The sequence below is a fragment of the Grampus griseus genome (genome assembly GCF_964374135.1).
Source record: "Grampus griseus genome assembly, chromosome: 5".
Classification (NCBI taxonomy): Eukaryota; Metazoa; Chordata; class Mammalia; order Artiodactyla; family Delphinidae; genus Grampus; species Grampus griseus.
In genome coordinates, this window is record NC_138998.1 from 74,897,802 (window position 1) to 74,910,587 (window position 12,786).

General features: G+C 51.5%; 1 protein-coding gene across 8 annotated transcripts in view; it reads left to right on the forward strand.

Moving 5' to 3' along the window:
• MYLK (myosin light chain kinase) overlaps positions 1–12,786 on the forward strand; it is a gene marked incomplete at its 5' end in the record, with an annotated part of 266,723 nt that overhangs the window by 175,541 nt on the left and 78,396 nt on the right. For all 8 annotated transcript variants that reach the window (XM_082655466.1, XM_082655462.1, XM_082655468.1 and 5 more), the window contains 4 exons: positions 2,964–3,101; positions 4,713–4,910; positions 5,612–5,861; positions 12,442–12,513. In XM_082655466.1, the coding sequence (XP_082511592.1) occupies positions 2,964–3,101; positions 4,713–4,910; positions 5,612–5,861; positions 12,442–12,513 (658 nt within the window). The remainder of the gene's footprint in view (positions 1–2,963; positions 3,102–4,712; positions 4,911–5,611; positions 5,862–12,441; positions 12,514–12,786) is intronic.

A 12,786-nucleotide genomic window follows, 5' to 3' on the forward strand; every position in this document is an offset into this window, starting at 1 on the left:
GGACAGGCAAAAACATTTTGTCCTCGAGCCTTCTCAGTCTGTGCAAGACAGGAAATTCCTCAACTCTCCTGAGGCAGCCTGCTTCCCTGGCTACTGCCACTCAGTCAGAGAAAGGAGATCTCTGCATTTCCAATGTTGGGCCCCCGGAGCCCACTCCCGGGGCCTTCTGCCAAGGCCAAGGCTGCCAGGCTGCCCCCTGTCAAAGGCAGTGATGCCAGGGGCTGGGGCAGGATGGCTCTGAGAGCCCATCCTCTGGTCATGGGCCCTGTCTTCCCTTGCACTCTGGCTCCACGCCCTTCACACGGCACGTGCCTTGGGGAAAATTGTCCTCCTACCTACCTGGTCTTCCCAGCCTCTCTCTCTTGCCTCATTCCCAGAAGCCATGCTGGGTGTGCTCTGCAGTGCACCATATTTTGTTTTCAGTGCCAGCAGATAAAAATCTAGTGGCCAGTTTGGAGTTAGGCCTTTCCCAGGTATGGAAAGCACCCTGGAAATGTGTCCTCATGGCTTCAGGCTTCCAGGAGAAGGTCTGGTATGTGTGGCCCTGTGCTAAAAAGAACTCAAAATACCACAGTCCCTCTTCCCCCAAACTTAGAGTTTAACTTAGAGATACCATAGCCTTCTTGGTCCCTACCCCTGCCCCCCTCCCCCAAAGACAAAAATAAGAAGGCTAACAAAGAGTTATTGAAGGTCAAAGCCACCTGGCTCACAGGACGAAGGGCAGGATCAGAGACGGGGCAGCTGGGAGCTTGCCCTGCACGAGGGCCATCCTGTGTGGGAAACAGACACCAGCCCAACCTAACCTTACGGCTCCTTCCCCTGTGCGGCTCACACGAGGCAGGTCAGAGCCCGGCGCAGGGAGGATTCTAAGAATAATGGGAAGCCTGTTTGTTAACCGATCTCCCCAGCGAATGGAGTGGGAGTGAGTAGGCCAGCCCCGAACCCAGAGAGCTGTTCTAGTTTTTGTCTTTGTCTCGCCCGTGCACTCCTTCCCCCTCCCAGAGAGAGATTCCGCCACCACCCCCCCCTCCCCGTTTTGGTTGTACAACAAACTGCATATATTTATGGTGTTTAATTTGAAGGCTTCACCCATGAAACCGTCACCACAATTTTTAAAAATGAACATCTCCATCACCCCCAAATGCTTCCTTGTTTCCCTTTACAATCCCTCCCCAGAATGCCTGCCCCAAGCAACCTTTCTGTCACTATATTTTGCATTTTCTAGAATTTTATGTCAATGGAATCATCCATTAGGTACTCTTTCTTCGCCTGGCTTCTTTCGTGCAGTGTAATTTTTGTGAGATTTGTCCCTGTCGTAGTGTCTCTCATTAGTGCTGAGTAGTATTCCATTGTACGGGTGTATCATAATTTGTTTATTCATTCACTTGTTGATGGAATATTTGAGTTGTTTCCGGTTTGGGGCCGTTAGGAATAAAACCGCTATGAATGTTTGTGTGCAACTCAAAAATGTATGGATACGTGCTTTCATTTCTCTTGTGTAACTACCCAGGAGTAGAATGAATGGCTCACATGCTAAATGTATGTTTAACTTTTTAAGAAACTGCCAAACTGTTTTTTTGTTGTTGTTGTTGTTGTTTTTGCGGTACGTGGGCCTCTCACTGTTGTGGCCTCTCCCGTTGCGGAGCACAGGCTCCGGACGCGCAGACTCAGCGGCCATGGCTCACGGGCCCAGCCGCTCCGCGGCATGTGGGATCTTCCCGGACCGGGGCACGAACCCGCGTCCCCTGCATCGGCAGGCGGACTCTCAACCACTGCGCCACCAGGGAAGCCCGCCAAACTGCTTTTAAAAGGCTCTGTACTATTTTACACTCGCACCAGCAGTGTAGGAGAGTTCTAGTTGCCCCACATCCTTGCCAGACCCCAGTACTTAGGTTGATCCGTCTTTAATTTTAGTCATTCTAATTATGTAGCATCTTTGCCTTTCCTGAGGTGCTTAAAATCTCAGGAGATGGTAAAGGAGCACCATGCAGTCATGGAAAACAATGAGGAAGCTCTCCAATTCTGTCTTATGAGAAACATCAAGATATAGAGTCAGCCCTCACGGGCTCTGCATCTGCGGATTCAACTAACCGCATATCAAAAATATTCGAGAAAAAAAATTTCAGGAAGTTTCAAAACGGGAAACTTGAATTTGCCGCACTGGCCACTCTTTACGTAGCATTTACATCGTATCAGGTATTATAAGTAATCTGGAGATGATTTAAAGTATACAGGAGGATTTTAGGTTTTATGCATCTTATATAAGGGACTGGAGCATCTGCAGATTTTGGTGTCTGCAAGGGGTCCTGGTACCAGTCCCCTGCAGATACTGAAGGATAGCTGTATTGTTAGATGAAGAAGCAAGATGCCAATCATTGTGTATAGTGTGCTATCATTTTTTTTTAAGAGAAGAAAAATTTAAAAGTATACCTATATGCTATTGTGTGTTATACACATGGACCATCTTTGGCAAGGTGAACAAGGAACTGAAAATCAGTTGCCTCTGGGGAGAGACATTTGGCCAGAGGACAGGGGTAGAAGGGAGATTGTACACATACCCTTTGTACCTTTTGAATTTTATGCTATATGAATGTATCACTTATTCAAAAGAGTAAATACAATTTAAGGGGAAAAAAAGTCTCATAAGGTTCCAAGTTTTGGCTCCCCCACTCCCAGCCTCCATCCCCTGGAAATGCTCCTGGGGAGCCAGAGCCTAGGTTGGACATGGCCCTACAGAGGCCTCATCCTTTCCTGCTGTGAGGCAAGAGCACTGTCATACCACACAGGGAAATGGGCACGCCTTGTTCCTAGGCACCTCCAGGGCCTCCCGAGCTCCTTATCTGGCAGCGGTCAGTTTCTGGTGGGAACCTGAGCCCCAACACATTCATGTGCTGAGTGCTCATTTCGTCTGTGTCTGCGGAATGAATGAGTGACTGTTCACCCCACATTCTTTTGCCACGCAGAAAAGAAGAGTGACGAGAAGAGTGAGTACCTCCTGCCCACGGCCTCCAGCAAGCCCGTCGCGCCCCTCTTCCTGCAAGGCCTCTCTGATCTCAGAGTCATGGACGGGAGCCAGGTCACCATGACAGTCCAGGTGTCAGGTCTGTCCCTGCATCTCTGTCCCCGGGGTATACGTGAAAACGGGCATGGTTGCAACATGGGCTTTGCTTCCCGACATCCCGCTCAGATCACTGTCTACCAGAAAGGCAGCCTAGGACTGTCAGTCAGTGGGCCCAAAGAAGTGGAGCCTCTTGGTCCCTCTCTTCTGCTTTCTCTGGGCTGGATTTTCTGGATTCGAGGTTAAGTGGTCCAGGGAAGAAGATGGCCATGCTAGAGAGGTGAGGGATTAACTGAGAACATAGTATGGCCAATGTAGCTGGAAGATTGTGAACACAGGTCCAAAACCAGATGATGTGAGAACTTTCTAACCCTTGGAAGGTAAGTCTCAGTTGCTCTATTCAAATGTTAAGGTGAGAAGATAGAACAGGGGTCCTTCTCAAATGGGTGGGGTGACACGAGTGTGGGATGAACAGCCCAGTGAGAGATTTTACTGTTTTTGCTAGAAGCCGGCAAGCGAAGCCTGCGGAATATCCTGGGACAGACTTACTGACGCAGGCTCATGCTGGCCTCTGATCAGTCCCGCGACAGCCTGGAGGTCCTTTCTGGTTTTTCAGTTCCTTTTGAGTTGCAGAAGCGATAAAGATGAGTTGGGAGAGAACCCATGGGCTCACCCTTTTAGGGATTCTAGGATGAACTCCCTGCTCCCGAAGGCTGAAGGCTGTCCCGGGACAATGCAGGCAGAGGCCGGGTCCCCTCCCCTGCACATACTCCTCGAGTTGATAGAAATCAGAGGCACCCTGCACCTGGCCTCCAGACACGTGCTGGCTACCTCATCAGAGACGGATGGTGGTCTCCTCTGTCCTTGAAAGAGCTTGATACCACGCAGCCTCCCTCAGCAGCCGTTCCCGGGGACTTGCTCCCCTGGAAGCAGAGTGCAATGGCTCAGCTCTTTCTGCAGAGGAAACCCTCACAGGTGGCCATTGTTTTATGCCCAAACAAATGGCTAGAAGCTACCTGGGGAAGTAGACTAGTAAAAGTGAAAATGCTCTCCACCATGAGCTGGGTTTAGAAAGCCTGGTACCCATCGGGAAAGCCTGGTACCCATCTTCACCCTTGGACAACATTTGTATGGTAGCAAAATGAAGTGCTAAGGGAGCTTTCCCTTGGTGAAAACTGACAAGGGAGTTTCTGTGAAGTCCCCATGGCATTGCCTGGGCATGTACACAAGGTGTGAGGTGTGCACAGCAGGAAACAGTGTGGAACCCACTGATCCAGCTACCGCTCAGCATTATCAAGCAGTTTGAATTCTAATTTTAAAAACCGTTCTTCTAGGTTTCCTCTTTTATCTCTGAAGTAATATTTTTCACTTCTGGATTCTTCCTGGTTTCCCCAAATCCGTTGTTAAGTAATTACAATGAACATGCATTGAGTACTTTCTTTGTGCCAGATGCTATTCTAATCAGCGTTTCTAGTGGGCTGCTAAGGTATTCATTTATTTAATCCTCCCAGTGAACTTTTGAGATAGATAGGGTTAGAATATGTTATGGATGGGAAAACTTATGCAATACAACGTCATAGTATTAAGTAGAGTTGCTGCACAGCCCGGGGAAGCACCTCCCTGACGAGCTCCCCTGCCTCTCCTCCCCGTTCAGGGAACCCACCCCCTGAGGTCATCTGGCTTCACAACGGGAATGAGATCCAGGAGTCAGAGGACTTCCACTTTGAACAGAGAGGCACTCAGCACAGCCTTTGTATCCAGGAAGTGTTCCCGGAGGACACGGGCACTTACACCTGTGAAGCCTGGAACAGCGCAGGAGAGGTCCGCACCCAGGCCATGCTCACAGTGCAAGGTGAGGCTGCCCCGCTGACCAGTGGCGGGCAGGGGCAGGGGCAGGAGGCTTTGCTGCCATGGTCTCTCCGAAGGTGATTTGGAGGCGAGAAAAGCATGTGAGTCTACTTTGTCCCCACCACGGACCCCACGCTCCCTGGGTCCCATCCCAGCCCCAGTGGCAGCTCCCCATCCTACATCTGAGGCTGTGGCTGAGTGGGTCCTCCTTTCCCTACCTTCTGAAGCTCCTGCCCTCTCTGGGGTACTGGTGTCAAGCTTCGGAGAGTGCTGGGAGAGATATCTCCTAACACACTAACACTTTGGCAGTGACAGATGAGTTACGGCCTATGATGGTCCTAGCCTTTAGAGAACCCATATTTAAGGGGAGAGACAAACTAAGCACGCATGAAGCAAGTGACAACCCTTAATCATACACATGTCATGCAGATCATTGGCACCTATCCCAGTGCCCCTGTACCTTCTGGACAACCTCCCCATGCTTTGGATATACAAATTCATGTTAATATTATCCTGTGAGAAGTAACCAAGACAGATTTGCCATGAGAAGGATGTGCTCTACCTGTATGTTCAATAAAAGTGATTTCTGGACAAGCTGTTCTTTGGGTAACACTCTGTCTTCCGACCTTCACTGCCATGGAGAGTTGAGTGAATGCTCTCTGCTGAAAGGCCTCCCTCTCTAACTCAATCCTCTGCTAACTTCAGAGCCTCAGGATGGCATCCAGCCCTGGTTCATCAGCAAGCCCCGCTCAGTGACAGCCTGCCTGGGCCAGAGTGTCCTCATCTCCTGTGCCATAGCTGGGGACCCCTTCCCCACTGTGCACTGGCTCCGGGACGGCAAAGCCCTCTCCAGAGACACTGGCCACTTCGAGGTGCTACAGAATGAGGACGTGTTCACCCTGGTTCTAAAGAACGTGCAGCCCTGGCATGCCGGCCAGTATGAGATCCTGCTCAAGTGAGTCTGCATGACCTGCCAACCTCCTTTAACCCCTACCCCCCAAATTCCTACCTCCCGGCAAAGTCCCTACCTGGGACTGGGAAGCCAGAGGAATCACAAAGTAACGTGGGGTTGGGCTTCAAGGTAAAGAGAGTGCAGGATTGGTGCTTCTGCTTTTGTTTTTTCCACTTCAATACAACAGAGGTTCACTGAGAGCCTTCTCCTCTGAGCTCAGTTCCCCAGAGTCCTCTGTCTTATTACATCCTGGCTTTTGTTTCCCCATTATTTGATATATGAAGACTATGAAGGAGGGAAGATGGATTCAAATTGGAAAAGCAGCAGGATAGAAGGAATGTATTCATTATCTATTGCAGAGTAACAAATTACCCCCATACGTAGCAGCTTCAGACAACAAACAATTATACTCTCATAGTTTGTGTGGGTCAGGAATTTGAAGCTGCTTAGCTAGGTGAGTTTGGGCTCAGGGTTTTACGTGAGGTTTCAGTGAAGATGTCAGCAGGGGCTGCTGTCTCTGAAGGCTCGACTGAGGCTGCAGGGTCCACATCTACGATGGCTCACTCACAGGCCTGTTGGCAGGAGGCCTCAGCTCCTGGCTGTGTGGACCTCTCCCTAGGGCTGCTTGAGTGTCTTCATGACATGGCAGCTGGCTTCCCCAGAGTTGGTGGTCCAAGAGAGAGAACCAGTTGGAACTTGCAGTATCTCGTATGACCTATCCTTGGAAGTCACACACCATTAGTCCTGCCACACTCTCTTTGCCAGAAGTGAGTCGCTAAGTACAACCCATACTCCAGCGGAGGGGAATTAAGTTCCACCTCTTGGAGAAAGGAGTATCAAAGAATCTGTAGACATTTAAAACCACTGCAGGGACGTTAACTCTCCCCATTCCTTCTTCCTCCCTTTCAAGGTCTTTCTAGGGAAGGTAGGCTCCATGAAGGCACACTGCCGTGTGCCCAGAACAGTACCTGCCCATAGTCAGCATTTGGTAACTATTTGTTACATGAGCGTGATCCAGAAGTGGTCTTCTACCTTCAAAATGTTCTAACTCTTAAAATGCCATGCCAACCCTGGGTTGGCAGAGACAGAACGCCAGCCCCTAGGGTTGGTATTAGCATTGAAGAAGAGCACTTGTCTGCCCCTGGACTCTGCAAACAGGTTGTGCCACGTCCTGAAGATGGCTGGACTGCTCTGGCTCAGGTGCCTGGCCACTTTGCAAGGGGCTTGCTGTCCTGGATCAATCATTTCCCTGTGCTGAGCCCATCATGTTCAAGTCTCTGAGCTCTGTAGCAATAGGGCAAAGCTGCTGCCACGACGGAGCATTGATCCTACAGTAATGACAAAACCCAGCGTGTGCTCCGTCTGCTTGGGTCCTTTCTGGGCATGTGCTTTATAGTTGCATCATTAGCTTTTGCTGCATAACAGATCATCCCAAGACTTAGTGACTTTTAAGAAAATACCCGTTTATTATTCATTGGGCATCTTTGGATCTGCTAGGGAATTCTACTTAGCTGGGCAAGGCTCAGCAAACCTCAACTGAGCTAATGACATGTCTGTGGTCAGCTGATGAGATGTTCATGGGCTGACTGGTCATCCTGCCACCATCAGCAGGATGCTCAGAACACATCAACGGCCTTTGCCTCGTGTCTGAACCGTTTATTATCAGGAAGGCCAATCTGCCTCCAAAATGGAGAGAAGATCGTTCCTCCTTCCTCTAGGCCAGTACAAACAGTGGAAGCTGATGGTATGCTAGAATAGAGCTTGTCTGTATGAAAGGAGTGGTGCTTTGAGGTAATACTCATGTAATCAAGCTAGACATCCTAGAAGAGATGAGGTTTTTGTGGGATTCTGGGGCAAATGAGTAAAGTCTCGTTGGATAGGCTGAGCACGAGAGGGTAGGAAAGAACAAAGCAAGGCTGTGGGAAGTCTGCCAGGCCAGAGTGGAGGGTTGCACTGGGAGGTCAGCAGGCAGACTGTCTGGGCCCAGCTGGGGACAGTCATAAAACTTAGACTGTCCTAGCTGGAAGGGACTTCAGAAGTTATCTAGCCACCTCCTGGTTTAATAATGGGGGAAGCTGAGGCCTCAGGGTCACGGCCACCCAAAGGTGAGTAGCAGAGCCTAGACTGGAAGCCTAGCTCTGTCTTTAAATCAGATGCTCCTCCATTCGTTGTTTCAGTGCACTGGGAACTTGGGAAGCCTGGGACATCGCACTAGGGTCCCCACACGTGCAGCCCTTGCCCCTTTTCCCTCCCCAGAGTCCAGCCTCTTCATTCCTTTGGGAGGCTGCTGCCCTGGCCTTGGCTTTGTCCCCAGTGAGAAGGAGCCAGTCCGTGGAAAGTTGCCCTGGGGAGTGTGTGCCAGGCCTGCCAGGGGGCCCGCTGCCCTGTGGCTTTTCTCAGACCCAGACCTAGAGAGAAACCAGACCTAGACCCAGGACAGAATGCCTTTCAAGGAGGGAGACTAGGAGGCTGGGAGGAAGCCAGGCTGAGGGTGGGGGTGGGACAGGTACTCTCTGTCCTGCTGAAGTTGGGGGTACATACGGGTGGTTGGTTTCTACCTCCCCTTCCCTCCCCTAGCCCTTGTCTTCTGAACTAAAAGGGGAAATGTCAAAAAGTCAGCTCCAAATTCCAGCTGAAATATTTCAAAAATTGATACTTGCCAGGAAATTAGTTCTTTAAACTAATTTTACATATAAAATCCATTCCAGGGGTGGGTGATTCAGAGTGGGACAGCGTCCAAGGCTTTGTAACCAAAGACTGGGGCTTCTTATTCAGGGTTTAGGAGGCAGGGAACACAAAGGATTCTGTTAGTTGTAAAGGGTACAGCTTACAGGGCGACAGCCGCATGTCCTCTGTGGCAGCACCTGGGCTGTACATGGGGGTCGCGCCTCAGTCTCAGGCCTGACTTTGTAACTGAATACAGTATGTGCAGGCACCAAAGAGGGCCAAAGGGACTTCCCTGGTGGCGCAGTGGTTAAGAGTCTGCCTGCTAACGCAGGGGACAAGGGTTCGAGCCATGGTCCGGGAAGATCCCACATGCCACGGAGCAACTAGGCCCGTGCGCCACAACTGCTGGGCCTGCACTCTAGAGCCCGCGAGCCACAACTACTGAGCCCACGTGCTGCAACTACTGAGGCCTGTGTGCCTGGAGCCCGTGCTCCGCAACAAGAGAAGCCACCACAATGAGAAGCCCGCGCACCGCAAAAAGAGGTGGTCCCAGCTCACCACAACTAGAGAAAAGCCCTCGCAGCAATGAAGACCCAACGCAGCCAAAAATAAACAAATAAATAAATTAAAAAAAAAAAAAAAAAAGAGGGCCGAAGAGGCTGATCAGCTGGTTAGATTATCTGGGGTGTGGCTTCCAGGCAACAGGCCTCTCTGACCTTTGCAGGCTCCAGAAGAACCCAGGATTAGCCTTCAAAGTCTAGCAGAGACTTAAGTTTGTGGCTGCAGGCATAGTGACCCCCATGCCAAGGAATTATATACATAGTGGGCCAGCCATGGTATCCCAAGTTCTCTACTCCCATCTGCCCCCTCAGACTGCCTGGGTACCTCAGGGTGAGGCCTGGGGAAGGCCACCTGTACCTGCCTCCTTCAAGGCAGGTAATAGGAAACAACAGAAGTGCTTACCTGCTTCCCCCATGGGGAGATAGAGCTTACTCCAGCTTGGGGGTCAGGGCACCCCACCATTTAGAGCCTCTGAGGGGCTTGGCGAGGGCACAGCAGGGCCATCTGGTCAGTGTCTGCTCCTGAGTTTTGCACCTGGGCTGTGTGCTACTTGTGAGAGGAGGAAACTCGGCTGAGGAGGTGTTGAAAAGGGCTCCCCAGAAAACATGGCCCTTGGGCATCTGTTGTCCTGCCCCACGCCAACCCCAGGCCCCGTACCCTATGCTTGAAAGAAAAGCAGGAACAGAGTGGGCTCTACTGGCCAGCAGCCTGGCAGAAGGGGGGTGCCAGGGGGCTGGGCCTCACCCCCAAGTGACCTCCCATGGTTGACCCAAGCCCTGTTAGCCTTCTGTGCTGAGTTCTCAGGATGCTCTGAGGGCCTCCCAGCTTTCCCAGGGCCTGACACTGAGGAGGCACCTAACTGCTGTTTGTGGAGCACAGGAGCACCCTGGGCCCTCAAACTCCCCAAACCTTGAATCTGCACCCCCAAGAGCTTGAGCATTGAGGAAGGTGACCAGGAGGTGAGAGGAGGGTTAGGGAGCACGAAAGATCAACCTCTCCTCCTGTCATGTGGGTCCCAGTGTCTAGGAGTGAACAGTGACCCCCCGGGACCCTCAAGAGTCATCTGCCACACAGTGGGCTGCTGGGGCCTGACCCGGAGCTGGTCCTCCATTGGGAGGGAGGCCAGGCAAAGCAAGGTAGATACCCACGTGCATCGGCAGAGCTACGGGACACATGCTCAGCTCTCTGTCCACGTGGGGGTGACATAACACATGTTCCCAAACATGGGCCTGCAGGCACAGGTGCCCATCAGGTGGAGCCCACATGCCTGCAGTTGATACACACACACACACACACACACACACACAGAGACACACACACACAGAGACACACACACACACAGACACACACACACACACACACACACATGTCCCAGAGTAGATTTGTACTGAGCAGCAGCCAGTAGGGTGGGATGGGAAAGTTACAGGTCTTGGATTCAAGTAGACCCAGGTCCCAACCCCTTCCCCTGCTAGCCAGCTCTGTGAGTTTAGGCAAAATTACTTAACCTTGATGAACTTCATTTTTCTTACCTATAAAAACAATGCTGGGCTTCCCTGATGGCGCAGTGGTTAAGGTCCTCCTGCCAATGCAGGGGACACGGGTTTGAGCCCCAGTCCGGGAAGATCCCACATGCCACGGAGCGGCTAAGCCCGTGCGCCACAACTACTGAGCCTGTGCTCTAGAGCCCGCAAGCCACAACTACTGAGCCCACGTGCCACAGCTACTGAAGCCCGAGCACCTAGAGCCCGTGCTCCACAACAAGAGAAGCCACCGCAATGAGAAGCCTGCTCACCGCAACAAAGAGTAGCCCCTGTGTGCTACAACTAGAGAAAGCCCACACACAGCAACGAAGACCCAACACAGCAAAAAATAAATAAATAAAAACAAAACAAAAAACAATGCTGACCCCAACCTTTCAGAGCTGCCATGAGTAAGTGAGATGGATTGTGTCTATGGTAGGGTCTGGGGCATGTGTCAGCCCCTGAAGTGCAAGTAAGATGGCCAAATGCAGGGAATGAGTGCGAGACCCCAAGAGCCCAACACTGCATCCCGGAAACTCCTGGGCCTCCCTTTCTTCCCTTTGCAGTGAATGAGCAGAGCAGTGCTCTGAGCCTCACTGGGCTGTGTGGGGAGAAGAAAGATAGTGGCTGCAAGTCATGAAGGCTGGAAGGTGCTGCATACAACGTGGTTATTATCAGGCAGAGTCACCTTTGGCTCTCAGATCTGCCCCTCCACTTCCCCTCGTCTGAGCAGAACCTTCTTGGCTGGTCAGAGCCCAGAAATGCCAGCAGGTGGCAGCCTTGTGGGGTCAGAGGGCTGATTTGCTGTAAGCCCAGCACAGCAAGCCTGGTTGCAGCCCCTTTCCTGAGCAGAGGGGCCTCAACTGGTCATGAAGAGCTTTAACAATGGGCTGAAGAATCCGGAGCCCTCTCCACCCAATGGAAGAAGAAAATGGGTCACCCTTGTAGGGAGATACCTGTTAGGTTTTTAATACGAAAGGTTCTGATCTGAGGCCATTTGCTGATGGGTAGGGATTGGAGGGTATTTTCATTTCATGAGCAGGTGAAGGGGACCTTAGCTGCTCCGTGGCATGTGGGATCTTCCCGGACTGGGGCTCAAACCCGTGTCCCCTGCATTGGCAGGAGGATCTTAACCACTGCGCCATCAGGGAAGCCCAGCATTGTTTTTATAGGTAAGAAAAATGAAGTTCATCAAGGTTAAGTAATTTTGCCTAAACTCACAGAGCTGGCTAGCAGGGGAAGGGGTTGGGACCTGGGTCTACTTGAATCCAAGACCTGTAACTTTCCCATCCCACCCTACTGGCTGCTGCTCAGTACAAATCTACAGGTAGGGGCACCTTGTGAGGAGAAGGAATAACCACCTCTGTATTAAGGGAGCATGGAGCCAGACTCAGGGTCACTGCGCAGGCTGACCGGGGCCACACAGTCTAGACCAAGGGGCTCCATCCCAGCCCCTAGCTGTGTTAGTCTTCACTCTTCCTTGACTGAGTGATGGATTGATCGTATAATTTTTGTAATATACTTACATAAAAGTAGTCCTACTTCTGGATGCCTACTGTAGCTATTGCCCAGAAGATTCTTTTTTTTTTTTTTCTTTTTAAACAAGAGCTGGAAAAATAAAGCGTGACCAAAGTGGGGGAGGGCCCTGCCCTAAATCTAGGTCTGGTGTGGGTGTGTTAGGGTCACAGCTTAGCCCAGGGTCCTGTCTTCCCTGGGGTCAGCCAGCCAGCCCAGGGCCAAGTTCCTGCCTGCCCCGCCCTCCTCACAGCCCTAGGCTGGGCAGGCCCTTGGCCCAGAAAGCCTCTTGATCTGTACTGATCCCTTGAATTCTTCAGGAACCGGGTTGGTGAATGCAGTTGCCAGGTATCACTGATGCTACAGAGCAGCCCTGCCAGAGCTGTCCTGCGGTGAGTACCACCCAGGGGCTGCCCAGCCAGGCCCCGTGCCACCACCCGCCCACCTTCCTCCTGGTCCCAGCAGGCCCGGCCCAGCAGCCCCAGATTGTTTGTATCCTCCAGGAGAGGCTGCCCGAGCCAAGAGGGAGAGATTGGAAGGGGGATGAGGGAGGGAGAGCCGGGGAGGAGAGGGGGGTGAAATTTTTTATTTATTTATTTTTTTTTGGCATGCACCCTTATAAGGCTACTGAAGTCATTACCGATGTAACAACCAACGAAGCAAGC